The 27,821-nt window shown below is 41.6% G+C and overlaps 2 protein-coding genes across 3 annotated transcripts in view; one reads left to right on the top strand and one right to left on the bottom strand.

Annotated features, from left to right (window-relative positions):
- Positions 1–27,821, bottom strand: part of mgat4a (alpha-1,3-mannosyl-glycoprotein 4-beta-N-acetylglucosaminyltransferase A) — a 35,920-nt gene that overhangs the window by 6,794 nt on the left and 1,305 nt on the right. The window contains exons 2-6 of the mRNA XM_068328700.1: positions 7,606–7,773; positions 6,237–6,377; positions 804–937; positions 670–716; positions 415–528 (exon numbers count right to left, since the gene is read on the bottom strand). Of these exons, the coding sequence (XP_068184801.1) occupies positions 415–528; positions 670–716; positions 804–937; positions 6,237–6,377; positions 7,606–7,773 (604 nt within the window). The remainder of the gene's footprint in view (positions 1–414; positions 529–669; positions 717–803; positions 938–6,236; positions 6,378–7,605; positions 7,774–27,821) is intronic.
- LOC137604715 (piggyBac transposable element-derived protein 4-like) lies at positions 22,694–25,435 on the top strand. 2 transcript variants are annotated; one of them, XM_068328699.1, is made up of 3 exons: positions 22,694–23,315; positions 23,763–24,286; positions 24,649–24,839. In XM_068328699.1, exons 1-3 carry the CDS (start codon positions 22,940–22,942, stop codon positions 24,703–24,705), a joined length of 957 nt encoding a protein of 318 aa, XP_068184800.1. In that variant the 5' UTR covers positions 22,694–22,939; the 3' UTR covers positions 24,706–24,839. The 2 variants fall into 2 exon arrangements, with proteins under 2 accessions (XP_068184800.1, XP_068184799.1); XM_068328698.1 differs by having other exon boundaries at positions 23,763–25,435.

Consider the following 27,821-nt stretch of genomic DNA (forward strand, 5'->3'; position numbering starts at 1 on the left):
CTGTAAGCAGCACAAACTGCAACATAAACAGATTTCTAATGAAGCCGGTTGTTAGAGGGAGATAAAGAGACGTACAGAGGATAACAGAGGGAGCGCTAAAGAAAGAGAGAGCCTGCTGCTGCTGATGACCTTGATCTGACTTTGAGAAATGCCTGTGGAATGCTAAGTACGGAGGCAGCCCACCTAGAAGCACTCGATTCCTTGCTCCCTCCCCCTTTCCCCCTGACTCATCCTCATCCTTTCTTCTATAATCTTCATCGCCGTTCTAATGCATCTCAACTCTCCCAGGGACGGATTCTCCACAGTCTCCACATTGATTCCTAATGCGTTTTTTTTTTTTTGTCCTGATGAAACGTCAGAGCGCTGATCTTAGAAAACACATGTGTCTCATATCGCAGGATGCATTTTGCTTACTTGACTCTTTCTTTGGAGTCTCCAAAAGTCTCCTTGAGGTTGGTGAGGTCAGGGTAATAGGCAGCTGGTGGGGAGATCACCTCCAACAAGCCTGAAGACAGCTCCGTAGAAAACCTGCATTAAAAGGAGGTCAATGGTGACGTCAAACGAATGTGACACCAACACACACGGTGCACTCTGGGTAAGAATGTGTTATCGCTCCTCCACAGGAACACAACCTAGTTGTGCTTCTATTAGCAAATACTAAATACTCACTCTTTCTCCAGGTCAGAGACCACGCTCTGGACGTAGTCCACATCGGTCTGCAGACAACAAACAATCCCACACATTAGGCACACAAAGAATTCCACAGCAGGTTTGAAATCGCTGTACCAACGCCAAGATCTCACCTCCCCGACAAAGACAATAATGACGCAGTCGAGTTTCTCCTCTGGTGAGAGCTTGTCTATGAGTGAGCGCAGCGTCTCCGACAGATAAGACTTCACCTTTCGCTTCACAGTGGGGATGCCCATCACAATGGTAACTGGGAGGATGGCAGAGAGTGAGATGTGAGCAGGAAACGCTAAATGTTGCAGGGGTGATTTATTTAATCAAGTTGAGGCAAAATCCAGTAATCTTCCTTATTAAACAAGGACTAATCAAAACAGCCCAAATCTGCAAGAACAGTGATTCACGGCCAAACTGACAGATGGCTGTGGGAGGGATGACTGATGGAGGTGGATTATAATGAATCTGGCCCCCGATGCTGGGCCTTATTAAAGAAATACCACATTTAATTACAATCGTACCAGATACGGGTGAAATATTCTGAAACATTTTAGGGTCATTGAATGAATTGAGCATGGCAGCAATGTCTGGACTTTAGACAGAGGTAACAAACATTTCTCATAACTGGAATTTGCTTAGTATCATTCTTTATCCAGACATTTGCAGAGTATTGCTTAATGGCTAAATGTGATTTCACCACCAGCTAAAACAAGCAAAGCCAGGAAGGCCAAAGGCAACAGCAGCAGGAAAAGGACAAGAGAGGACATGTTTTAAGGGAGTCTCTGTTCACTCTGGGCTTTCAATTAACTGATTAAAAAATATTTAAAAAAACATTTTATATATATGTGTATATATATATATATATATATATATATATATATGAATAAATAAAAAATCAGTTTATTCTATTTGTTGACACGTCAGAGAGAAACAACAAAAATACAGCAGATTCTACAAGTTCAGAAACAGGAAAACAGCTGCTTAAAACTGACCACACACTTAATCTGAATATATATATATATCAATGAAGTTTCACCAGGCATCTAAGTGATTGATGTCAGCAAAATCCACTTAGAAATAGGACACCAATCATCCTCTTAGAGCCAAGAGGGCCACAAGTAGTATTCCATTAAACTGAGAACAGACTGTTGAACTGAAACAACAGGAAGACGTGAAAAGAGGAGAAAAGAAGAAAGGTTGTCATCTGTTTTTGTTCTTATTGTGTGAGGGATGGTTAGCAGATGGCCTCTTTATGATTGGAGGGATTAACCAAGCATACCCGAGTGCAATAGACAGAAGTTAAAGACATTCAACCAGTTCATTCAACTAACTAGGAAACAGCATGGATCATTCCAAGAAGTTATTAGTATGCTAAGAAAACAAAATCAAAACTGCACCATCAGCATTAGCAGGCATTAGTGTTCTCTTTATGGTTAGCGTTCTCTTCTTATACACCAGCTCTTCGGTGAAATTTGAGTTTTGTATCATTTTTCACTTTCTAAAAACAAAGTTGAGTCTTTTAAGTTATTCAATATATGCACGTGCTTGCATGTGTACAGTTAAAAAGGGAAAAGTATGCTAGATGTGCTGATGTGGGGGCACAACAGGCCAACAAGAGGCCCCATCAAACTTGAGGTGCACAATAAGCGAGCGGCACAGTGGGCTTGACAAAGAGTGCAATCCTCCAGAGCAATCTGTGCGGCGTGGAGAATCTGTCCCAGTTTTTCTTTGTGTTTGTCACACAAGCTCGGTGCCGTAGAGCGACACCCACCGCCGCCAAGAAAGTAGGTCGAGGATGAAAGAAGAATGTGGGAGGAAGGAAAAGAGACAGCAAGTGACAGAAAAATGCAGGGTGATAGACAGTGAATGAGTGATAATGCATTTGAATGCAGCATGAACAGGACCGGCCCCTTCCAACGTCTCCGTATCGGCCTGCCGGATTCACTCTACCATCATCTCCTCCATGAAGGACGGCACAACCGTCCACATTTGTGTCAGCCTCTCTCAGTCACACCGGCTGAGAACAGCTGACTCGACATGTCGTTCATCCGCATGAAAGGAATGGATGTTCAAGCAACAGCTAGCATGTCGCAATAACTCTGCTGACAATAAAAGTTAGATTGTGTGCAGATTTTCTGATAAGAATAGATTTTATTTCTGCTTTAGGTCTTCTGATTGCCTTTTCATTATTCACTTATTTTTCATTTTGTACACTTTAGTAGTTATTGTCTTGTCTATCTTCAACATTTTTTCCCCAGTCAGTCACCATAAGACTATAAAATCTGCAGTCACACCATCATAACTCACATAATAAATGTGTTTATTATCAAACTAGTTATAGATGGTACCTTTGCAAAGGCATTAATTATACTCCTTGTTGTGTTTGGGTGAAATCTGGCACAAAACTGTTGATTTAATGAAGAAATTCAAAATAATTTGATAAAAAGATGTCCATGTCGTGAAATTAAGTTTTAAAACAACAAATCACGATAATTAAATTCCAGTGCCAACATTTGGCTATTGGGTGACTATTGGTGATTTTTACCTTACGCGTCGACATCGACAAGTGAAATTCACCACAAGGACTTGCATTGCAAAGTTCAGCCGTTTCGAAATGAGCAGCAGCGTGCAGTTGGCAGTCATGTTCCTGCTCATTGTTTTCCCACATTTACATTGCAGACACAGTTAGACAGGCAGCGACGATGGTGAAATGCAAAAGGTTGAACGGAAATCAAACAAAATCCAGTCTTATAGGATCTTTTTTTAATGCAGTGCAACTAAAAAAGTCTGAAACTTGAGGATCTCTGTGAACGTCAGCGCACAGGTCAGCCGCCTGGACCCAAGACAAGGGGACTGAAAGGAGGAGCGTGACATGAGCCGGTTTCTATTGAAAGCTTTTAAAGCTGAAGGCAAGTTGTTTCAGATGACATGCTGATCAGGTCGTGCTGATGAATGGTCTGAGATGATAACTTCCGACTTTCACACTGACAGCATGTTGAGCTGAAAACAACACTTTCAGCTAGCTGATGGTCTCAAAGCGATAAAATTAGAAGCAAGACATACAACATGGGTAAACCAAAAAATAACGAATCAAAAAACATGCAAATATGAGGATAGACCTGCTGGCAATTTTAATGTCAGCTGATCCCTTACAAAATGAAGGAAAACATCTTGTTGCAATCATCAGCAGTGAACGGGAAGCTGATCGTTTTATCATCCGGCGACTGGTTTTGGTTGGAACGTCTGCACAGAGACTTTGGACTGGGATTCGGAGGGACTATGAGAGTCAGAAGGATAAAGCTGGAGGTTAATCCAGCCCCACGGAGAGGGTGAACCACAAACAAGAGGATTTTGTGGCTCCCTGTCTGGCATTGGCAAGCATGCCTCGTCCACCGCTGAGTGAATTCACACCCTTTTTTTTTTTTCTGAAAACCCATCAGATATTCCCTGAGCTGGCTGGGGGCTGGGTGTAGCGTGTGATGCTGGGTCATGCGTGCTTCAAGGCACCGATCAGCACATCATGTGTGGGGCCCCAGCAGAGAGGTGGAAAGAAGAATGGAAGGAACCGTGTGTTTTAGGGCAGTCACATGAACGTCTCCTCTGGCCTCAGACGAACAGAGGAGTCAACAGAGACCACCGAACCAGGGAGAAAAGAAAGAAAAGATCCTCCACTGTTGGATGTTAAAGAGCTGGCCGGTGGAAACAAATGCTGGTGTTGCCTGGAAACAGATCGCTGTACAGATCGCTGCTGGGCTGAAGAGAAGCTGGTGGCTGTTTACTACTACTGTTTGTTTCTGTCGGGGCTTCAGTCAAGCGTTACTCCAGCCATGTCAGAGACGGTCTCTGAAATGATTCTCAACTGTGTTGAACCAGGAGTCATCTGACGATGAATTCCTTCGTGGTATCTCGTAAAACACTGTGAAACAAATGCATGAATATGTACTGTATGAAATATCCTCCATTCCTCTTTTAATTCTAAAGTAGATGATGTTGTTTTGGATGTATGCTATGAGAAGTTGTTCAGTCATCTTAAAATCATTTTTACGTTGTAAAATCTACATCTCTAAAGGCACAAATACAAGTAGTACGGTTTGCTTGATATCGTCGAGACAAAAAGATCAACAAGATTCACCTAAAACAACAGGTTTTCATGGAAACTGCACAAAATAAAATCAGTACTAATTTCAAAATGTCAAAAGGTACGTTTATATATAAGGTTAACTGGTGTGTAAATGGACGACTGACCTTTACGTCCACGTGTCATTTTTATGTTGGTGGTACAAAAGAGGAGAGGATAAAGGCGCTACTGGGGCCTTGAAGTAAAAATAGCCAGAGGCTATTCATGGGGGCATGTGGAGTTCATGAGGGATAAAACTTCTCTGGGGCAGTTGGGTATCTCTAGTTGCTGCCCCTCCTGATTAACTGTGCATCATGCTGCACACAGCTGATAGAGTCGGAATGTGGTAAGAAAAAGGCAGGGACGCCTACAAGCTGTGTTATCAGTCTGTGTCTCCCAGAATTTTGAAAAGAAAAAAAAGAGAGATTTAAAACCTTAAATTTAAAAATACATCTCCACCTGTCAAAACACCAGAGAGAGTGGCGATGACTAAAGGATGGGACTGATTTTTCTGTTCTCTGTGGGAGTACTTTGGACTACTCGCTTAAAAACAAACCCAGAGCCCAGAGACAAGAAACTCCCATTTGTTGGAGAACGTTCCCTCCTTCCATTCGTCTACTTTGTTGAAGGTCTCCTGTTGTTCCCCCCAGTCACTGGCATCAGGAATGTAAAAAACACGATTCAACCAGTTTAGCCCCTAAAAAACTAACCCCACCTATCATGCTCTAAAGGCCAGATAAAGAATTCCTCTTAGAGACGACTGGATGCTCGGGGGGGTCCTTTCGAAAACTAAAATCGGAATTGTTGAAAAAGCGAGTTCAAGGAAATCAGTGAAACCAGAGAGAGGAATAATTCATAAGACGAGTCAAGATGACGGAAAGCAGTTTTCAGAAGATGTACAGACCTTTTGTGAGCTTTGAGGTTTACATCTAATAATTTTGTCATCTGATGTTCAGTTCCTGCAGCTTAATTTAACATTTTTCAGAACTTTGTGAATCATTAATTTTCAGTCAAGGACAGTAAAGAAAAGTTTCTGAGCACACACACGTACAAACATGCCATAAACACAATGTGAGAAGCGGATTTGAAATGAAATCCCGGTTTAATTAAACTAAGAGGCAAGATAGACAGCGTGTAAACTATGCGGGGAATTATTCAGTGCATGGACGAGAATGACCTTTGACCTCCGTGTGTTCTTCACCAGGATCTGATTGCAAGGCTCAGTCCAGAGGGAACACTTATCGTGAGCTACTTATCAAGTGAAATCTTGCTGAGACTTGATTCTCTCCTTGGTGTAATGCTGATCTCTGATAAGATGATGTTGTGTGTGTGTGTGTGTGTTTGTGTGTGCGCACATGTGTGTGCGACAAGCCTGTATATTATAAAAAATTTAACACTGTTCCGTAAAATATATAGTGTGCTAAATCCTGCTGCTCACCTCCCGTGCGGCCCAGGCCGACCTGCACCGCAGGGTGGAGGCTGCCTTCATTGTCCAGAAGGTGAGGCAGGTGATGGTAGATATTTGGCACCTGGAGAGGCTTCCTGTTTGCCAGCTCCTTCAGTAGTTTCTGTGTCTCATCTGTTAGCAGGCATAGAAAAAACAAGAATTGGAGTTAACCTTAATAAGTTTCATGCACTCATCCTAAGACTGAAATTATGCTGACTTTTCAAAGGACCACCTGCTATCACAGGAGTATTCAAGTAGAACAGTGAGTCTCCGACTACAAGTTCAAAGAATTAAATATTAAAGTACGAACTGACTCGCTGGCAGCAGAAATCTGACTTCCTTTAGATATTAAGAATCGTACCGCCTGCAGCACCCTGTCAATGCTGGAGACTTACAATTTACCGCTTGGTGTACATAATGGATTCCACTGAAGCTGGGCGATGGTGTTTTCAATGAAAAGCATTGCTCATACAAAATGGAATTTAAAATCGAGTTTTTTTTAAAGTTTTTTTTTATGCCTGATGTGTGACAAAATTAAAACCTTTCGATATTTTTATGCAAACCTGAAAACAAAATCAAGTTTCAATTGAATTTTTTTTATTTATGATGAACGACAAATTTAAAATATAAAACATGTTATTAAAAGAATAGGAAAACCAAACTGACTGGCAGCTAACAGCATTAGCAGATGTGATATGCAAACCTTAAAACACAATTGTTGAATAGACTTTTACATTTTTGCTGTGAATTATGTGCCAGGATGAACAAGGAAACGATCTGGTAGATATCAGTCAACTGTAACTTGTACTGCACAAGTCACTGGCAACTGAAAAAGCACTTCCTCTTAGACTTATCTTTGAAATGACATTTCAAGAACAGTTAATAGCTGTTGGCGTCGAACACGAAGAGGAATGAAGTCAACTGAAAATGTCTTTCAATTCGGGAGCTACTTCCTAACAAGAAACCATATTTTAACAGGAAGGGTGAATGTTTGTGGTTGCCATGTTATTTCATTTTAAATTAGTAAAAGGTCGACATCCAAAGATGTAGCCGTTATATACATCACATCTCAGAGACAAGTCTTTGTTGTGTCACTGATCTCTGTAGAAAAAGTCGACTGGCACGATGTCTAGACATCTAGAGGTCGATATTCGTTGCTATAGTCACACGTTTTTGACATTAGTTTGATCCTGTTTTGTAGGTTATGCAGAGCCAACGCGAGAGTGAGGGCTTGATTAAGTGAAACACAGAACACCGTGGAATTCTACGCCGTGACATGTCGGCACACAAAAACTTTCCTCATTAGTGTGAGTCTGTTTGTAGTTTGAGTTTTTGTGTGTGTGTGTTTAGTATAGTTGACCTGAGAAGTTTGTGAGGGCATCTTTGCTGCTGTTAGTCTCAGCGATGGCGCGTCTGAACTGCTCCAGAATGTTGTTGAGCTCTGACGAGCGCTGCAGCGTTCTGTGCTCTGCCACGCGAAGGCGCTCTTTCAAGGCATGGAACTCCCTCTGGTATGCTATCAGCTTCTCTGAAAGAAAAAAAAAAAGCAAAGCAGGGCTTATCAGCAAGTGACAAAAACCACAATACAATAATTACTATAACTGGGAAACAGACACTGGTCTGATAAGAGGGTCACTGTTAGCTCCATGGAGAGTAACGTTCAACCACAGAATAATCAGTAGTGCTTTGAATTTTGAAACTGCAAACGGTGGTCAAGCGATAATGAATTCTTTCTCTTCGTTTAATCATTATTTCTACTTGATGTCTCATTTTATTGATAATTGTACAGTACAGTTTAATAATCCTGACAGCCTTCAGCAGTCCATTAATAGATCCGATATATCTAGTATCCCAATGAGTGTAATTCTGTCTCTGTGGTGGGAATTTTGGATTTTTTGAGAATCCGTGCTGGATGACATGAATTTCAGTGCTTCATCTCAGCAATCGATTACACATTAGATTTCACTAAAGTACTGTTTCCATTGACCAAGTCAAATAATGCAAAGTTAACATATTTAAGGGTAAAGGCATTTGCTAAAAGAAGTTCATGTAGCAGTAGCTCCATTTAGAGGAGTGACAACAAACTCTTTACTATAAATCACTCAAAGAGCACACCTATCCGCTAGGGTTGCTCACAGTGTTTAATACATGTATTTATAGTGATTGTTATTGTTGTTTGACCCATGGTCTAAATATTCCGACTACTTGTTCTGTGCATTTAAACTCAAAACACTTAAAGTACACTACTGTTTTGATGAACTTTTAACTGTAATCACTAAGGACACGAAGTGAGAGTGGTCCAGTACAGCCATATCTTGCTAACAGGAGCAGGTGCAGTAATTCAGTTCCGTTGAGTTCTTCAACTCCCCACCTATCCGTCTACCTGTCAGGATAGCTCAGACAGAGATTTACACCACTTGGAACAAAACAGCACTTGAGCTATCCATATCTACAGTATGTGATGCTGGTATCGATCCGGTACTCCACAACACAAGTTAAATGTCAATGCCACCTGCATGAATTTACTGGAAATGCGTTTTGAAATTTTATGGTGCTGTCTTTACTGGATTCGGGTGTGACAAGACATACTTAGACCTGTCTTCAACACATGCTTACTTTCACAAATGTTACACCTTACTACCTGTCTGAACTCCCTTGAAATTATCAGACAGGCCAACCGAGGAGAAGCCGCAGAGTCCGTTATATTTATATTTATATTTAGGGAGCTGCACCAAACACGGGATTGTCTACTTAAAGTCTGGAGGTCATTCCATACACAGAGTTATTTTTGTGACAATACCAGATAGGCGAGGGCAGGTGTTTGATAGCTTCCATCTAGCCTGTAACTATAAGATCCGATGCTTCCAGGCATTACATAAGGTCATAAATAGAGACTCACAGAGAAAGTGATTCTACGTTGCTTACTTTACTGGGCCTTTTGCAAAGGTAGAGCCATGAATCTGCTTTAATGACTGCAGACTTCATTTCTGAATGTCTACCACACAGGAAACAGATGTGTAATAGTACAAGTAGGAAAGAGGAGGATGTGGAATTTTGTGAAAGTAGCATCAATGTATTTACACTTACTAAACATGTCAGGTGTGTGTTAGGAAGGAAAGGGGTGTCTCTGATCTTTGTGTGTTGTATGATCTATTGTGTCCTTTCTGGGGGAGAACCCCTGACTCAATACATCCCCCCCTCCATCATCACTCTCCCTCCGACTGAGCCTTTGTCCATCCGTCTTGCCCTGGCTCCTGTGTTTGTCGTCAATGCGAACCTCAGAGGCACGGAGACAGGTGTTCTCATTTGAACTGAACCTCATGAAAAGGGCTTCAAACTAAAAACAGACTTTCATCTTCACATCAGTCCTTTGATTGCAGGACTCCAGGCCAGTTAAGTTGAAACCACACCTGTAATCCCACTGTGCAAAGAAACAAAGACTCACAGAGTGGCAAAGGAACAGAACAAGAAGCCAAAAATATTTCTACCTCGTTGTGTTTTCCCTCGAACAGCTGCATGAGGTGGTGAAAGTGGTTTTTTTTGGGTTTTTTGCACGTACTGTGCTACATCGCATTCTTATCGAGAAAGCACCTCCTATTATCACCTGAGCAGTGTGTCGATACATAATGAGCAGACAACTCTGGATGATTCAGTTTAACACCACTGTCTAAAAACTTGACAGTACAAATCAAATGGTTTCAGCATAAAAGCCAAGTAACAGACTGAACCTGTGCGACCTTTACATCCACTGGGCGACTCAATCAACTTCCAGAATGCTCTGAACCATCAGGCCTATCGCAGACCCGGAGTATGATCTAATTATTCTTTGCTCTCTGGAACCATGAGTAGTGGGGGAAGGGCTAAGTGGGAACGCTAACATTGTCTCATCCGGTCCTTCACATTTCATGCCATACATAGACTGAATAATTTCAATGGATTTTACAAACTTCTACACTTTTCAAACTATCAACACTATTCCCACATGTCTCTCCTGTTTTCCTTAAGCCCATTGCTCTTGACTCATGTGGTATTTTACCTTGATGTGTCATCTTTGATTCATCTGTCCACTGGATTGGATTTATTAACAAAGTAAATAGAAGGAATGGGGCGTTGGATATGTCAAGGACTTTTAACATCTAACCTTTAAAGTGAGCAGACTCAAGGCCACAGAGACACACACTGTCTGCATAAACACACTTCATCAGGGGGCGCGTGAAAATACTGGTACATTCGAGTGTAAATAAAACTGAAAACTAAGTTTCTTATGTAGAATTTGGATTTTTGATTATAATAGTTATATATACTGTATATTCATGGTAGGGTTACACCTGTGTTGTATTTTCATTAATGGATTTTCAGTCTTTTATTTCACTTCAATATACAGTAACGAATACTTGGGAACCAACAAAGGAGGTTGTATAAATAAATAAAAAGTCTTACAAAATATTAGGTACATTTACCTTAATGGAAATACAAAGCAAGGACAAGGAGAATCAAATCCAGTTGAGTCATTACTGTGCTGTGAAACTTGAGTGTAGAACATTTAAAAACACTTTACAACAAAACTAGACGAAATTAACTTAGAGCAGAGAATCCTTCCCAGCTGATGACGTACACATGACCAAACTTTAGAGTATGATTCCAAACTTTGCTCTATGTGCTAGCTTGTCAAAAAGATTTGGTGAAATTTTAAAGATTTTTGATTCCCGTCCTACACACGAGCCTCTAATGAGGTCAGCATGGATGAAATGGAGTAGTAGTAGACATACAACACAAAGAAAAGCAGGTCTATAAAACAGTGAGGACATTTTGCAAGTTACTGATACAATCTGCCTCCTGAATAACTCTAACACCAAAGAGGAATTGAAGGCTTCCCTCTCTTGAACCAGCCAGTGCTGGGATAAAGTGAAGTGGCACGGTTTCATGAATGCCTGGGTGTGGAATCTGGAAAACAAGTTGGTCAACAACGCCCTTCATTGAAATGGGAGTGCCCCCCCGCCCCCATTTCCTGAAGATGCACAGGTCCTATTGTCCCCATTGAAATACTACACATGTGCTCAGTCAGTGACAGCAAACATCTCTTATATCCCTGATATAAGACAGCTGATGTGAAGAGTTAGTTCTTATTCAAGAGCCCCTGCCTGTATTTCTTTATGTACGCCTCCTGCAGACCCGGCGTATCAATGTGAACTGCAGTCAATGAGCCAATCATCCATCCATCCATTCATGTTTGACAAGCAACAGCAATTCAACTTAAGAATGGACTGCAGAGAAACGGGAAGAGCAAGAAAGATCTGAATGGCAGAGAGTAAACCTTAGCTACACAAACCTTCAGACTTTCTTCTATGGTACATCAGAGTTTAAGTGAAGACAGAATTATTCTTGTGTTGAGTGACACTTAACAGAAAGCCAACCCTGAGCTCAGAGTGGTAGTTTTATCAGTCAATCTGTTAGTTTCTCATAGGCACTAGTAGTGTTCTTATCTTTGACCTTTCGGTCTTGCTGATGCATGCTGCTGACTAGGACTCGGGACTGTTGATTAGGGACTTCTGTATTTTGCCTTTGCTGAGTGAGAGTTCAAGCACATAAAAGCAAATGAACTTGTTGGGAGCAATGCTTCACTTTTCTAGGAAAATTTAACTAGCTTGAAAATTGCAATCAATCTAGAAAATTAAACGGGACATTCATGCATCTGATATACTGTATGTTAGCTAAAAAGAAGTGCTGAATGTGTAGTCTACTGATGTCAACCACATTTAAAACAGGTGGAGACTGATGAAAAAGGCTAATCAAAGAAATTTGAGTTTGAATGGAGTCATTTGATGCATTTTACAAAAAAAAAGTTTTTAAACCATGCAGTACCATGTTTTCTTGAAAGTGTTAGATCTTCAGAAACCTGTTTCCTAACTACACATACTGCAAATAGGCAGTATTTAGCTTTTCAACCATCCTGAGTTCACAAAGACAAATTATTTGGCTACCTAATTTAAATGCAAACAACTTAAACTAAGCAAGCACTTTGGCACAAATCTGATTTAATTACAAAAAAAAATTCCTTGTGTCCTTGTGCAGCCCCAGACAAAAGTCTTGCCCCTTGTTGTTAAGGGCAAATAAAAACTTGACTTGTGGCTACACTTCTTCTCCTTTCGGCTTTCCCCTTCAGGGGTCGCCACAGCGAATCATTTACCTCCATCGAATTCTGTCTTCTGCATCCTCTTCTCTCACACCAACTGCCTTCATGTCATGTTTCACTACATCCATAACCTTCTCTTTGGTGTTCCTCTAGGCCTCCTGCCTGGCAGTTCAAAACTCAGCATCCTTCTAAAAATTCACTACCTCTCCTCTGGACATGTCCAAACCATCTCAGTCTGGCCTCTCTGACTTTATCTCCAGAACCTCTAACATGTGCTGTCCCTCTGATGTACTCATTCCTTATCCCATCTATCCTGGTCACTCCCAAAGAGAACCCCAGCATCTTCATATCTGCTACCTACAACTCTGTCTCCTGTCTTTTCCTCAGTGACACTGTCTCTAGGCCAAACAACATCATTGGTCTTGACAGTTTTGTACACCTTTCCTTTCCTTTTAGCTGAAACTTATCTATCACACATCACATCTGACATTTTTCTCCACCCGTTCCATCCTGTCTGTGCACGCTTCTTCACCTCTTTTCCACACTCTCCATTGCTCTGGACTTTTGACCTTAACTATACTTAAAATCCTCCACCTTCTTGTTCGCCCTGTAATTTCACTCTTCCACTTGGGTCCCTCTCATTCACACACATGTATTCTGTCTTACTGCGGCTAACCTTCATTCCTCTCCTTTCCAGGACAAACTTCCACCTCTCTAGCTTCTCCTCCACCTGTTCCCTGCTCTCACTGCAGATCACAATGTCATCTGCTAACATTATAGTCCATGGAGATTCCTGTCAATGTCGTCTGCACACATCATAGTCCATGGAGATTCCTGTCTAACTTCGTCTGTCAGCCTGTACATCACCATAGCGAACAAGAAGGGGCTCCGAGCTGATCCTTGATGAAGTCTCACCTCCACCTTGAACTCCTCTGTCACACCTACAGCACACCTTAACACTGTCTTATAATCCTGGTATATGTCCTGCTTCACTCTAACATACTTTTCTGCCACTCCAGATTTTCTCATACAATACCATGGTTCCTCTCTGGGCACCCTGTCATAAGCTTTCTCCAGATCGACAAAAACACAATGCAGCTCCCTCAAAGCAAATACTGCATCTGTAGTACTCTTTTTTGGCATGAAACCATACTGCTGCTCACAAATGCTCACTTCTGCCCTAGCTTCCACTAATCTTTCCCATAACTTCATTGTATGGCTCATCAGCTTTATTCCTCTGTAGTTACCACAACTCTGCACATCTCCCTTGTTCTTAAAAATGGGCACCAGCACACTTCTCCTCCATTCCTCAGGCATATTCTCACTATCTAAGATCCTGTTGAACAACCCAGTCAGAAACTCTTCTGCCACCTCTACTTCCATACCTCCACAAGTATATCATCAGGACCGAGAGCCTTTCCACTCTTCATCCTCTTCAGTGCCCTCCTCACTTCATCCTGACTAATCTTTGCTACATCCTGGTCCACAACAGCCACCTCTTCTAGTCTTTGTTCTCTCTCATTTTCCTCGTGCATCAACTCTTCAAAGTACTCTTTCCATCTTCCCATCACACTACTGGCACCTGTCAATACACTTCTATCCCTATCCTTAATCACCCTAACCTGCTGCATGTCCTTGTCTTTCTTATACCAAAATAATGTCTTGTATGACAGTTTTATCATTTAATTAGTACTGAAAGTTCAGATTTTGCTTGAACAAAAGTTTTGTTGCATACAAAAAAAATATATGACAGAAATTAAACTTCATATTATGTGGAGAATGAAGTATGAGAAGAAGCCATCCTGCTGAACAATTTGCTCTCTCTCATGGTTTGGAATGTAATGGGCAGCAAGATTTTGTTGATAATTCAGGCTAATCCACTCTGCAGATGTTTCACACACCCCACACAGAATGAAACTCCAAACTATGATTTTTCCTCCAGCAAACAACTGTTTTCTGCATGAATCTTGGGTCCATGCAGATTTCAAGGTCTGCAGCAGTTTCGGTGATTTGGAGGCAGTTCAATGGATGATTCATCATAGGAATCAACCTTCTGCCACTTTTTCACTGTCCACCATCCTGCAAGCTGTGGGCCATGGCAAATGCAACAATAACTTTTAAGCTGTCTTCTGTTTAATACTGGTTTGTGAGCACTAATCCGGCCATGGTGAACACTGTGGAGAGAATTCTACAAACAGGGCCGGCCCTGGACGATCAAAGAAACCAACAGGATCTGCATGACCTGGGCTTGTCATGAACTTTTTGTTATACTCTCCACTTGACACTTTGGATAAACTGAGGATGCCTGCCACCTTGACAGCAGACTTGTACTTGTGGTTGAATGTTTGGTATATTGTGAGAGCTTAGGTTTCACCTCACATGATCCCGTGTACAGGTTTTCTTCATATACACACCTAGAAATGTTTTAATTACAGCATTTGTTACAGGCAAAGCTCTAATCTGTAGCTCGTTGAATCATTTAAGGACACGTCAAAACTTTTGTCCATGCATAATCTGACCTTTCTGTCTTAATAAAATGATACAAGACTGTATTTTGGTATAAGAAACAATCTAGACGTCATAAGCCATTTCTGATTCCATTTGATCAGCTACAAGTTATCATCGGTTGGTCCTACAAGTAGGAATAGTGACAAGATGTTTGTTGAGTACTTTTATCTCAACATAAAACACTTTGTGAAGCTCTTATCCATGTCAAATATCAAACTCAGCAATCAACACAGGATGCCCAGTTTCTGACCATTTTCTTGCAGCTACAGATTCCACCTTCCAAACTGAATAATAAAGATGAACGAAAAACATGTCCACATGCATTATGCATGCATGGAGATCTCAAGTGCTGCACCTGCTAGCTAGCCACTTGGTTCTACGCTACTGCGCATGCGCAACACAATGCAGTTAAGGGTGTTAAGCAGTGCAGATGGAAGAACACGTGAACATCAGTGAACCAGCAGGAAGAGAGGAATGATTACAACATTATTGGATTTGCTCTCAGAGACAAAACTTAAAAGTTCACAGATGCTGACATTAATCTAACTTGATTTGCGGAGTAAAGAATTCGAAATGTTTCTTTCTGGCCACAAATGAAAGACTTTTTTAACCCTACTGTTTATTCATATGGTCATGAGAATACAAGACATATTACTGTAGAGCGATTGCTAATGCAGGTTAAATTTACTGTCCGGTTTTTCATCGAGCCAACCGGAGACAGAGCAGAGGGGGAAAAAATCCCAAACACACCAACACAGATAGATACCACTGCACATGTACACAAAGTAGTAGAATTGATTTTGGTGGTATTTCCCTGAAAAGAGGTACCAGTCGGTCCATGATAAGACATGTGACTGTATCGTGCAGTTTGCAGAAGAAGAAAACATCCACCCTGGTTGTTATTCTCCCCTTTTTAATCTTCCACTGCTTTTTTAAAATTGGAGTGTTCAGCCTAAAGTAGTGTCAGAAGAGGCCAGACTAAAACTATCCCCCTTTGGCAACTTTCCAACCCAGATTCCTATTTTGCTTCCTCACCATGGGCTCATTGTTCCTTCTAACCTCCACCCACTTCTTCCTCCAGTGTGCTGCAAAGCATGATAAGCTCCTGCAGTCTGCTTTGCTTGGTCGTGGCAGAGCATGTATCTGACAGCGCTGAGCTGAAAGCATTACCTTGCCTTGCTTACTTCCACTCCCTCCAGCTCCACTTGGCTCCTGTAAGGATATCATCAGCCAGGACTATCATACATTTTCTTGAACAATACTACCGATCGATCGCTAAATGATAGCTAGTGGGATCCAGAGCTCAGTACAAAAGAAAAACAATTTAGTGATATGTTAATTGATGTACTATAATTAAGCTATCTTAATCATTATCTATGATAAGATACGTACTCTGTTCATCCCAAATTCGGAAACTTGGATTTTCAACAGCGTATGGAGCAAAGCACACCAAATACCGACCAATCATGAAATGATATATAAATTGCCTGGTGGTCTGGTTTCAGTGGATACAGTTTAACAAATATCTACGAGTTAGACTGAATTACATTCACGTGGTTATCTAAAATTATTTCAGTCCAGCGTTTGGCAGCTTTTGCAGGACAATGGGGGAAATCTGTCATTATACTGTAATGTGTCTGTGTCACCACACTTCATATCTACCCACATTTTCCCATATTAGAGAGGTTCCACATGGCTCATCTGATTGCAGCCCAAATAACAAGACTTCCCGACCTGTACCTTGTAAACTCCACACTTTGGTGAATAAAAAGATCGTGGCCTTGAGGATAACTGTCACAACACTTGCAATACTGCAACTACTACTGCCTGCAGACAGATCCTTGTATATATAGAAAACTAATGCCACAGATATTTCCACAAAGAACCGCTACAGCTCAACAATCCTCCTTTTATCCTCCCTGACAATGAGGGGAAATTGTGTGCCATCAGGGAATTCTGTCTATAAATGTAGGAAGAGCATGCAAGAATGAATAAATAAAGTGTGGAACACAGGAAGTTAACAGTAAGGAAAACAGGGATACAACAACAATCGTGTCACATGCAACAGAAGATTCTGGTTTTGACAGACTGGGAATGAGTGTAACTAAACAAACACAAAAAATATTTAAAAGATTTTAAACCGTACAGTGTGTCATACGCATTGTCTATGATGACATCTTAGTTGGGGCGGCAGTGGCTCAGTGGTAAAGCAGGCGGTAGAGCGAGTCGTCCTATGATTTAAGATCAGCGGTTCGATTCCCGCTCCCGCCCCCCCAAAAATACCCGGAGGTGAGCTGACAGTGGGAGGTGTCAGCTCATCTCCGGAGCACTGCCGAGGCACCCTTGAGCAAGGTGCCGTCCCCTTTACAAATTGCTCATTTGAGGCGCACCAAGAAGGAGCTGCCTGCCACTCTACCTCCCCTGCATGCCTACAGGCCCCTTTGTGTGTGTGTGTGATACAGGGGCCTGTAATCACAAATATATATGTATGCATGCGTTTGTAATCAGTAGCTAGAGTGTGCATTCTTAATTTCCCTTCGGGGATCAAACCAGTATATAAAATTTAAAAAAAAAAAAAAATTAAAGATAGAGTAGTTACTATGTGAGATGATATTGAGCATATATCACTCAGTTGGCAAAAACAAAACATGTTGAGTCCTAACATTGGGCCCGTTTTACAAAGCCTGTTTAGGAGAAAACCTGGGTAAGTTAATCCTATAGTCAGGGAAAACCAGGGCTTTCGGTTTCACAAAGGGAGGTAAGTTAATCCAGAGTCAGAGGAGTAAACCTAGCCTGTGTCACGAGGCGAGGTAAAGTAAACCTCTAGGTTTGTTACCATAGTAACAGACTCTGAAGCTAGCCTCACGAAACAGGTTCAGTGGAAACTCTGGGCAAGTTAACCCTGAAATCAGGGAAAACCAGGGTTTTCGGTTTCACAAAGGGAGGTAACTTAACCCAGGGTTTGAGCTGTAACTCTAGCCTGTTTCACGTAGCGAGGTAAACTGAACCTCTGGGTTTGTTACCGCAGTAACAGACTCTCTAAACATAACCTGGTCGGGAGCAGGTTTAATTCCACAAACCCAGGGTTTCCTCTGACTCCACCCCCTTTCACCGCCGCTGGCGCGGCTTCATTTCCTGGTTCTGTCAGACAGAGAGTTTTACCGACATAAGGTTTAATAAGTAACTCTGTATTTTAGAGGTATTTTAGAGGCGAACATATCATGTTCTTTTGACGTGGAGCCCCTTGTTGGAGTTTCCGCATGAATTCACAGAGAATTAAATATTTTTGTATCACGTTCAGATGTCCAGTCATATCCAGACAGTTCTATTTATGATCGGTACCGGCTCACGTCCCAGCGTGCGCGCACACACACACACACAAACACACACACACACACACACACACCTGATCCATCCTCACGTCTTCAGCAGCGCTGGGTGTTGCGCTCCGTTCAGTTTTTCATTTATTATTTGCAAACGGTAATTTTCCTATATAATGTGGGCGATGCTCAGTGCGCCTCCCCTTTAAACTTTTACCCCAGTTTTTCTATTTCCCTGGAGAGAAAACTGTCAGAATCATCAAGGAGGAGTTCCACGGGACTGCAGGTGAATGATGTAGAAATCTGATAAATTCATTTGAAAGTATGTTCTCTTAATGACATTGTGCTGCGATGTTAGTAACATTAATGTCTTTTCGGATGTCCCAATGTAATTTGCTGCCATAGATGGTACCCATATTCCCATCAAGTCTCCCTCACATAATGAAGGTGATGATTTGTAGAGGATGACAATTCACAGAAAATATATGCAGGTACGAGTAGATTGACTACTGTTTCAACATGTTACAGACCGCACCATAGATAAACTAACATCTGTCCGGATCACATGTAATGTTGCAAACTACATTTTCTGCCCTTATTTGTATAGCGCCTTATCACATCAGCAGACATTTCAAAAAGTTTTAACAGACAGGCAACCAACAGAACCCTCCAGAGCAAGCATAACCTGCAGCTGCGGGGAGGAACTCCCCTTAGTACTGATGTGGAGACGGAGGGGTCCTGATCGGTTCCTGACTCACAGGTGTATGATGAGTCTCACCTGAGCAACAGACTAATGCAGTTACTAAAGATTAGCACAATAATTCATTTGTCTACATTGTTTAATCCACTCTAATGAATCTACTTTCCATCACAGGAGAGTCTGACGGTTGTTTCCTGGGGGACAGGGGTTACCCATGCCAACCGAGGCTGCTGACCCCTTGCTAACCCAGGGCCCCAATAGAACTTCAAATGGGTTCACTGCAGGACGAGAGCCTGGGTGGAGATGACCATAGGGCGCTGAAAGGCTGTTTCGAGTGTCTATGACACCTCAGGATGATTCCTGAGAGGACCTGTGATGCAGTTCTGTTCTTCATAGTAGTATTGCCACTATTAGATGAGAACAACACCGTACCCCACAAACTGAACACCCTGATAATGACCCCGTCCACCTGCCAGCTATCCAGGGTGGTAGAGCAGTGACTTCATCTGCCAGAATAATTTCAGAGTCTGTGTAACTCACCATCACCACAGCGGGCAATTAAAACATACAATATACATTTCATTTGGTCCTCCTAATCTGGAGGTCCAAAGAAACCATTTTTTTATCTGATGTCTGTATTTCATAGAAACTGAATTCGGTAAACTTAAACAAATAGCTGGAAATACATGAGGAGGACATCAAAACATACAGTTGCATATGAATTCCCCTGAATTAACTGCTGGTGTTCATTGAGTGTCTATCTGTACATTGGATGTGACAGACTGTCCAGCTTGATCTGTTAAAAAAAGATGAGAAAGTGTTGATCCTTCAGTGGAGGCTAAATGTCACTCTGTATCGCACCAGAATGTTAAGCAATAGGAACAATTGGTAACAGAAAATATTTGACCACCTTTCTTTTCTTCAATTTCCTGCTAATTTCTTTTTATCAATTATGTATAATTTGACTAAAAGACACAGAGAATTAAACATGGAATGCCTAAAGATGAGAGCAAATTTTATGTGTGTGACAAGAGCATTCTGTTGGCGATAAAAGAACTGGAAAGCCGAACGTCCACTTATTATTTACTGTACAATGTCATTATGTTATAATGCGGAAGAGGAGGATCCCTAACGAGATGATGCAGAAGTGCGACCTGTGTGAACGATGTTTTTAAACTTCGTTTAAACTACTATTCAAGCCGTTTACCTACACAATTTTACCGTGAGTCCAACAGACTACGATTAGACGTACGCATCGACTTGAGCAGCAGTTTCAAGTCATCTCTCTCTTCTTTACAGCTGCAGCGCTGTTCGTCTTTTCCCAATATGTTCTCAAAGTCTTCATACACGTAGATTACAATCTGTACTTCAACTCCGTAAAGTCACGCGGAGCGCGTCTCGTCCGTCGTGAGTGCAACGGACTACGTTTAAACTTACGCATCGACTTGAGCAGCAATTCACTCCCACAACATGTCGCTCTTCTTTGCAGCTGCAACGCTGTTCTCTTTCTTCTGTAAATGTCCTCAAAGTCTTCATATTCATAAATTAAAATCTGTACTCTGACTGCTGTAAAGTGTTGCGGTGCGCGTCTCGTCCGTCATCATGGTGAATCGTCGACTCTGGGCTCCATTGATGACGGCTTTTTTTCGAGTTGTCGTGTCTGTTAAACTGCGGGTCAACTTACTCTGGGTTAGAAAAACTAATCCTGAAACCCGTTTGTGAAACCGAAATTCCTGGTTTTTCCAAGTTCAGGGTAAAGCAACCCAGAACCACAGGTTTACCTCAGGGTAGGTTAACCCTGCCTTCGTGAAACGGGCCCATTGAGACTACAAGCAGCGGGTTAGAGCTGCATTCAAGAGGTTTAAGGTAGACTCAATAATCACTAGCTGGGAAATTCCAAAGTTTGGTTAAGCTCCAAAAACTATGTAGGCACCCTGATGATTTTCCACATCAATAGCAAATCCTGTTCACAGCAAAAAAAAGATTAGGTAGTAGTCGGCTAGTAAGCAACTCAGATGCCTGATATCAAACATGTTCCACCTAACGATAGAAGAGTTTCTGAGCAAAAAAATCCAACCAGACCAGGAGAACAAATGTTTGAGTTGGTGCCTATTTTCCTAATTTAATGTAGGTCTTGAACACAACACTGGTAGGAATTCATGGTCACCAAAACACAAAGTACCTACTGTATGTGTGAACAAGAAGTGAACAAATATAATTTATTACAAAGTAAATTATGTACATCTTTCTATCTTTCTACCTATCTACCTATCTATCTATCTATCTATCTATCTATCTATCTACCTGAACATCAGAGACATACCAGCCTCACTATACAAGTTGTTAGACTTATTTGGAAGTGTTGGAGGTGGACTGGGATCCAAAGACACTCTTTAGTAGAATGGCTACAGTAATATCTTGTTTGACCATATCTGAACAAACAGCCTATCAGAATATGAGAAGTATCAAACGCCTCTGGAGTCAGTGGTCCTGAATGTACCTAAGCAAACACAGGCATGGTACAAAGACATTCTGGACACTTCGGTCAAATAAAAAATTCTTGACAAGACATGCTGTCTCCAAGGACATCACAAAAAATAAGCTTTTATACTTGAACGTGTCAGGTTTGCCTGTACAAGCACATGTTTCCCTTAAACATTTTACATCTAAATCATTAGCAGACAGAAAATAATATCCTGTCAAATAAGTGAGATTGTAAAGAGTTCAAATATCATGCAGCGATCGTCAACAAAACCACATAATACATATCCCAATATCCTTTTGTCAATATAACACAGCCTTAAACTAATATTGTGTTCATAATATGAGGCCATATTGAATTATATAGGGGTTAGTCGTTTGGGGATCTTATCGCAGATCATCTGGTTTTTACTTTCAGGACTTTTGATTCACTAAAAGAGGAGCAAAACACAATGAACAAAGGTGAATATCCAGCCTCTTTGAAGAACTGACCTTTCTACTTTGTTCTTCCACTCACTCACAATGCATAGAAACTTAATGTCAATACAGCCATAGAGCCTGAAATACAAGATACAAGCCATAACTTCTGTTATGTACCAACATGTAACTCCTTCCTCCTTTGCCTCTATTAGAGGAATCATTTGTGTGATTTTTGGCCCATTACCTTTGAAGTGATGATGGAAGAAAATCATTCCTTTAAACAAACAAGAAGGGAAATGCCTGGGTTCACATAAGGGAAGGAAGAAGGTGCATTTGCAAGTAATAGTGTTACGTCTTTCGTAATAAACAGCAAATCCGCTGAAGCCATGAAACACCTTGGAGCCATCTCAAAGTAGGGCAGGAAACCACAGAGAATATAGAAAATGCAACTCAAAAACAGATGTAGCACACAAAAAACATTTCCCAAAAGTCATTACTAAGTCTTAGCTGCCAGTATAAAATCTTATTAGTCTTTCACCAGATTTAACCTGGATATTTCCATAAATTGAAGGAAATTGCAATTCACAATCATTTTATTTTTATTTATTAATGTTGTGTTTTTCAGATTTTTTCAGCGATTATAAATGTTAAACCAAAATTGCAGCTTGGCCAAATCCTCATCAACTGTCTGGGCTAATTTATGTATATCATCTCCTTTGCATAGAATAGTTGTATCATTCACAAAACGTATCATTTATATTAAGAAGATTACTGTATGCTGTTATGAATTTATTCAGTCTGTTATTAAACAGTTTTTCTAGAATTTTTGATAACTGTGGTAGTATTGAAACAGGTCGATAATTGGAAAATTTTTGGCATCGCCATTCTTAACTCACAGAGTGCCAAAGACGTCATATTTCGTCTTATAGAATCCAAACGTTGAGTGCCAAAGACGTCATATTTCGTCTTAGGCGTTTTTTATAGGGAACGTTAGATCAAAGCGTTTCGCACATTCTGTGTGATTTTCAGCCTTGTATTCCATTTATTCCGGTCGGGGGCAGTGTTTCACACCCCAGATCACCAGATAAAACGACGAAGAAGCGTCGGTGTTGGGGCAGTAGTGGAGGGCAAAATGGCGAAGCGCAAGGCGAAAGCATGTGGAGGAGGCAGGTTCAAGCAGCTCACACTGGCACAGAGCTTGTCTGGCGGTGTAGCTGCTGTGGAAATGAGCGACAGCGGTAAGGATCGGGGGGCAGGAGATGCACCCAAGGAGATTGAAGACCGGATCGGAGGCGAGGAAAGCGTGGCGGGTTGTAGCGGGGCCCCCCCGCAGTTCGGCGGCGTCCCACGTGGGAGCGCCGCTGCGGAGGGTTCTCCGCTGCGTCTGTCCGGCGACGGTTCTGACTCTGAACCGGACCCGGACTCGTCATCTGACTGGATTCCGTCGGAAAGCAGCAGGGAGTCCTCCCCAGACCCGTGGGAGCCCACGGAGGAGCTGAGGAGCAAAGGTAACTATTTTGCTACTTTGTTACATGATGTAAAAAACACGTGTCGGCCCTCCGTCTCCCATAAGTTGTTCCCCATCTATGAATGTATTACTCTTTTGTGTAAAATGGTACTTATTTCAGGCATGTGTGTGTATATATGTATAATATGTGTGTGTGTGTATGTTTTGTAGAATGGTACATATTTCAGGCATGTGTGTGTATATATGTATAATATGTGTGTGTGTGTATGTTTTGTAGAATGGTACATATTTCAGGCATGCGTGTGTATATATGTATAATATGTGTGTGTGTGTGTGTGTGTGTGTGTGTATGTTTTGTAGAATGGTACATATTTCAGGCATGTGTGTATATAATATATATATATGTTGTGTAAAATGATATCCTACTTATTTCAAGCATGCATATATATATATATAGTGTAAAATTGTATATTTCTATATTTTACAGTCCCTAACACGAGTAGAGGACGTGCACCTGCTAGAGGGAGAGGTGCGAGGAGACGCCAATCACTGGAGGTGGATGCAGGTGTTTGGAGTCATGATGGCTGGAAACCCACTAAGTTCCCATTCGTGGCAACCCCTGGTCCCCAGAATGCGGCTGCAGACCTGGATTCAGACCAGCCGGTTGACTTCATGCAGCTGTTTCTGACTGACGAGCTGCTGGGTCACATTGTGTCTCAGACCAACCTGTATGCACAGCAGTTTATACAGGCACATCCTGAAGCTCTGCCACACTCCAGAGAGAGGGTGTGGAAACCGGTGAACGTTCCAGAGCTCAAAAAGTACTTGGGTCTTACGTTCCTCACCGGCTACATAAAGAAGCCCAGCGTCAGCATGTACTGGAGTGAGGATCCAATGGAAGCCATTCCGTACTTCAACAACACCATGCCACGCAACAGGTTCCAGCTAATTGGGAAGTTTCTCCACTTCAATGACAATGCCTCACAGGATGCTGGAGATAAACTTTATAAAGTGCGTCCTGTCCTTGATTCAATTATTTCCAAATTCAAAGAGCTGTATCAGCCCCATGAAAACATTTGCATTGATGAGGGGATGTTGCAGTGGCGTGGACGCCTGAACTTCAGGGTTTACAACCCTCAGAAGCCAGTCAAATATGGCATAAAATCTTATATTTTGTGTGACTCGCGGACTGGCTATTGTTACAATATGTTGCCTTATGTTGGCCAGTCGAGCACACTCCCAGACATTGTGTTCTCCCTCCTTGACCGCCTGACCGAGCAGGGGTACACAATATTCATGGACAATTTTTATAATTCCGTAAAACTGTGTGAGCAGTTGTGTAAAAAAAAGACTAATGTTTGTGGAACCCTCAGGAAAAACCGTGGCGAACCACAGATCATCAGGGAGCCGTCAAAGACAGACTTGGGTGAGGAGGGGAAGGTGGTGCGACACAACGGCCGGGTACTGGTCTTGGCCTGGCAGGACAAGCGCCTGGTGAGAATGATAACAACCTGCCACAACGACAGGATGCAGAGGGTGGAGGTGTGGCAGAAGGGTCAGCGGGACAAAGTGGCACAGCTCAAACCGGAGTGTGTGGTTCAGTACAATTCCTGCATGAATGGGGTGGACAAACTAGACCAGAACATTGCATACTACCCCTTCATCAGGAAAACTCAAAACTGGACAAAAAAGTTTGTCGCCTATTTGTTCCAGATTTGTGTGTACAATGCCTATGTGTTGTTCAGGTCCAGGAACCCAGGGATCAAGAAATCGCACCTTGATTTCATGAAGGACATTGCAAGGTCCTGGACTGAAAAGGGGTACGTGTCACATGAGGGGGGCGAGGAGATGGAGGTCGAAGACGTGCTGCAAACCAGGTCAGTCAGAAACCGAGACCCAGAAGGCAGACTCGATGGCCTGATGTCCAGGCACAAGCTGGAACGTTTGAGGGCCACCACAAAGAAGGCACATCCCTCAAGGAAATGTCGGGTGTGTGTTAGAAGGGGTGGGAGGAGTGAGACCAGGATGTGGTGCAAGGCCTGTCGTATTCCCCTGCATGCAGGAGAATGCTTCACTGTTTATCACACTCAAAAGAAATATGATTGATTACACCCACACATACTCACCTGTAAATGGTTCTGACAGTTGAGAGTGAAATGAATGTACTTTATGTTTTGTCTAATTTTCAAAATTGTTATAAAATCATTTGTTCATCAAAAATGTTTTTTCTAATGTTGTTTGCATTGTTTCAATAAGTAAAAGTATTTTCAGAAGTTTGATGTTGGAGTTTTGCTTGAATTTGCTTCTCTGCAGTAAAACGTCATTATCTCCGTTTTCTGGTCAAAATCAGCTGTTTTTGCTGAAACCACCCTGTGTTCTACGGGCAATAACTAAACACACATAGATGCTAGAAACAAAATTTTTTTTTCTGATGAAAGAAGACAGTCTAAAGTTTCGGGTGATATGTGGAATGTTTATGTAGCCTAAAAAATGAATATTTGGTGGGCCTTCAAAATTCAGTGAAAATGCTCAAAATCTCTGGCACTGGGGAGCTGTCCGCGCTGAAAGTGTCTGGCAGTCAATGAGTTAAATATAGGTACAACTTTGGTAATCTTCATTTTGTTAGGAAACACCCAAGTTTGAAGTGCCAGATTACATATGTGTATCAGTGGTGCGAGTATTCCCTCCAGTATGTTCTTGACTAGTGTCATATCAAATCCATTCACATCAGTAGAAGTTTTTGCTATGCATTGGCTGACCAGGTGTCTTATCTGTGTCACTGGCGCCAGAAACATTGAGTTAGGGTTTCTTCCTCCATCTTTATCAGAATAATCCTAGTGCAAGTGAGACAGGAATGTTTTCTGCCAGCTCAGGCCCGACACACACAAAGAATTAATTGAATTAATTAGCAACTTCATCCGTGTCGTCTAATTTTGTATTTTTAATATTATTCTGGTTAGGGTGGCTTGGCCTTGTTTTGTCTTATAACACTGTTCACTATGTCCTATAGCTTTTTGGTTTAATTCTTATTTTCTGCGAGGAGATTACTATAACATTCTTTGTTACAAGTAATTAGTATAGCATTTATTTCTATATTTCTTATATCTAGCTTCTGCTTGTTCTGTTCTTTGCCTAGTAAACCTTTTATATAACATATTCTTTTTTCGACAGGGCATTACAGAAATTCTCCCACAACCCATAATCCACAGGAATGCCATTCACCCCAGTGGCGTTTGACAGACAATTTTATATCTGGAAGGCATCAGCATACCTATGTTTTCATCCCACCTCAGTAGTGATTTCCAGGACATGTCCATAGTCAACCAGGGCTGACAACCATGAAACTAGGTATCAGTTGAGGATGAGATGCCTGACGAACAAACTACAATCAAAGTTCTAAAACCTGATATGTGTTTGTTAAGACTCTTTCATGACATGTCGGTCTATGAGACAATAAAAGAAGATAATACCGTCAACAAATGATGATGAAGACAGACAATACTATTGGAGATTAAGTTTCTAAGAATCATGTGATATGATGTGATAGCTGTTAAGTGCTTTTTTCAACATACTCGTTTGGCAACAGTATACCTAACAGTTAAGAGTGCAAGACTTCATGTGTTGTTTCCAAATTTGCTCACCTCATCATTGTGAAATGTTGCACTGAAACAGGATATATCTCACTTTTTCCATACTACTGACCCAGAGGTCTAAACAGCAGCACAAAAATACTCCTCTATTTTGGTCGGCACAAATACGAGACAAGTGGGTAAAGCTCACATTCTGTGGGAAAACACTGAAAATGTCACAAACACTGATACATGATTCCTGTGTATCAGTTACATATTGGACAACTATCGCCCCATGTCCCCATCCTGTCTGTGTTATATCCCACCCTGCCTCTCAGTATTGGTACCTGTTGATCGGACAGACCAAGACGACGGACATCAGCCTCTCACAAAGGGAAGATTCGACTGGCAAGAGAAGGAGACATTCTGGAGAGGCATTCAACAACCAGTGTTTGGACAGCTGACTGGCATGAGTCTCATTCACAGCATTCCAGCAACCGAGAGCGAGGCCGGCTGTCAGAATCAGCGGGTTAGGGCACAAATAATAATAATAATTTTTTTAATATTGCCTAACATTCTTAATTTCACGTCAATATACCTACAAACAAAACCCCCAGTGGATTAAAATAACTGATCGCACAACATAGGCATGAGTATAAAAACAAGTTTTCTGTCATCACGGTTTTAAATTTTTAAATCACTCATTTTCTGAATAACGCAATTCCTGAGCACAAGGCCACTCTGAACACCCACAGTGGGTTAAATCAAGGGAAGAGATAACTGTAAGGAGACAGAATAAAAAAGAATAAAAAACACATTGAAACTTTGTATGATAAGAAAAGAAACCTTACATAAACAGAAGAAATCAGTGCAACACAACACAAAAGTACACAAATAAACTGCTGTACATGCACACTGGACGACAATGTATTAAACTACATACAAAAGGGGCAATTAGAGATCAGCTCAAGCGAGCA

The sequence above is a fragment of the Antennarius striatus genome, chromosome 12, assembly GCF_040054535.1.
Source record: "Antennarius striatus isolate MH-2024 chromosome 12, ASM4005453v1, whole genome shotgun sequence".
NCBI classification, from domain to species: domain Eukaryota; kingdom Metazoa; phylum Chordata; class Actinopteri; order Lophiiformes; family Antennariidae; genus Antennarius; species Antennarius striatus.

What these genes read in the sequence shown, in the direction of transcription:
- LOC137604715 (XM_068328698.1), top strand. Translation starts at nt 22,940, where the DNA reads ATGGCGAAGCGCAAGGCGAAAGCATGTGGAGGAGGCAGGTTCAAGCAG. An exon ending in GGAGGAGCTGAGGAGCAAAG is followed by an intron (nt 23,316 to 23,762) that starts GTAACTATTTTG and finishes TATATTTTACAG; the next exon opens with TCCCTAACACGAGTAGAGGA.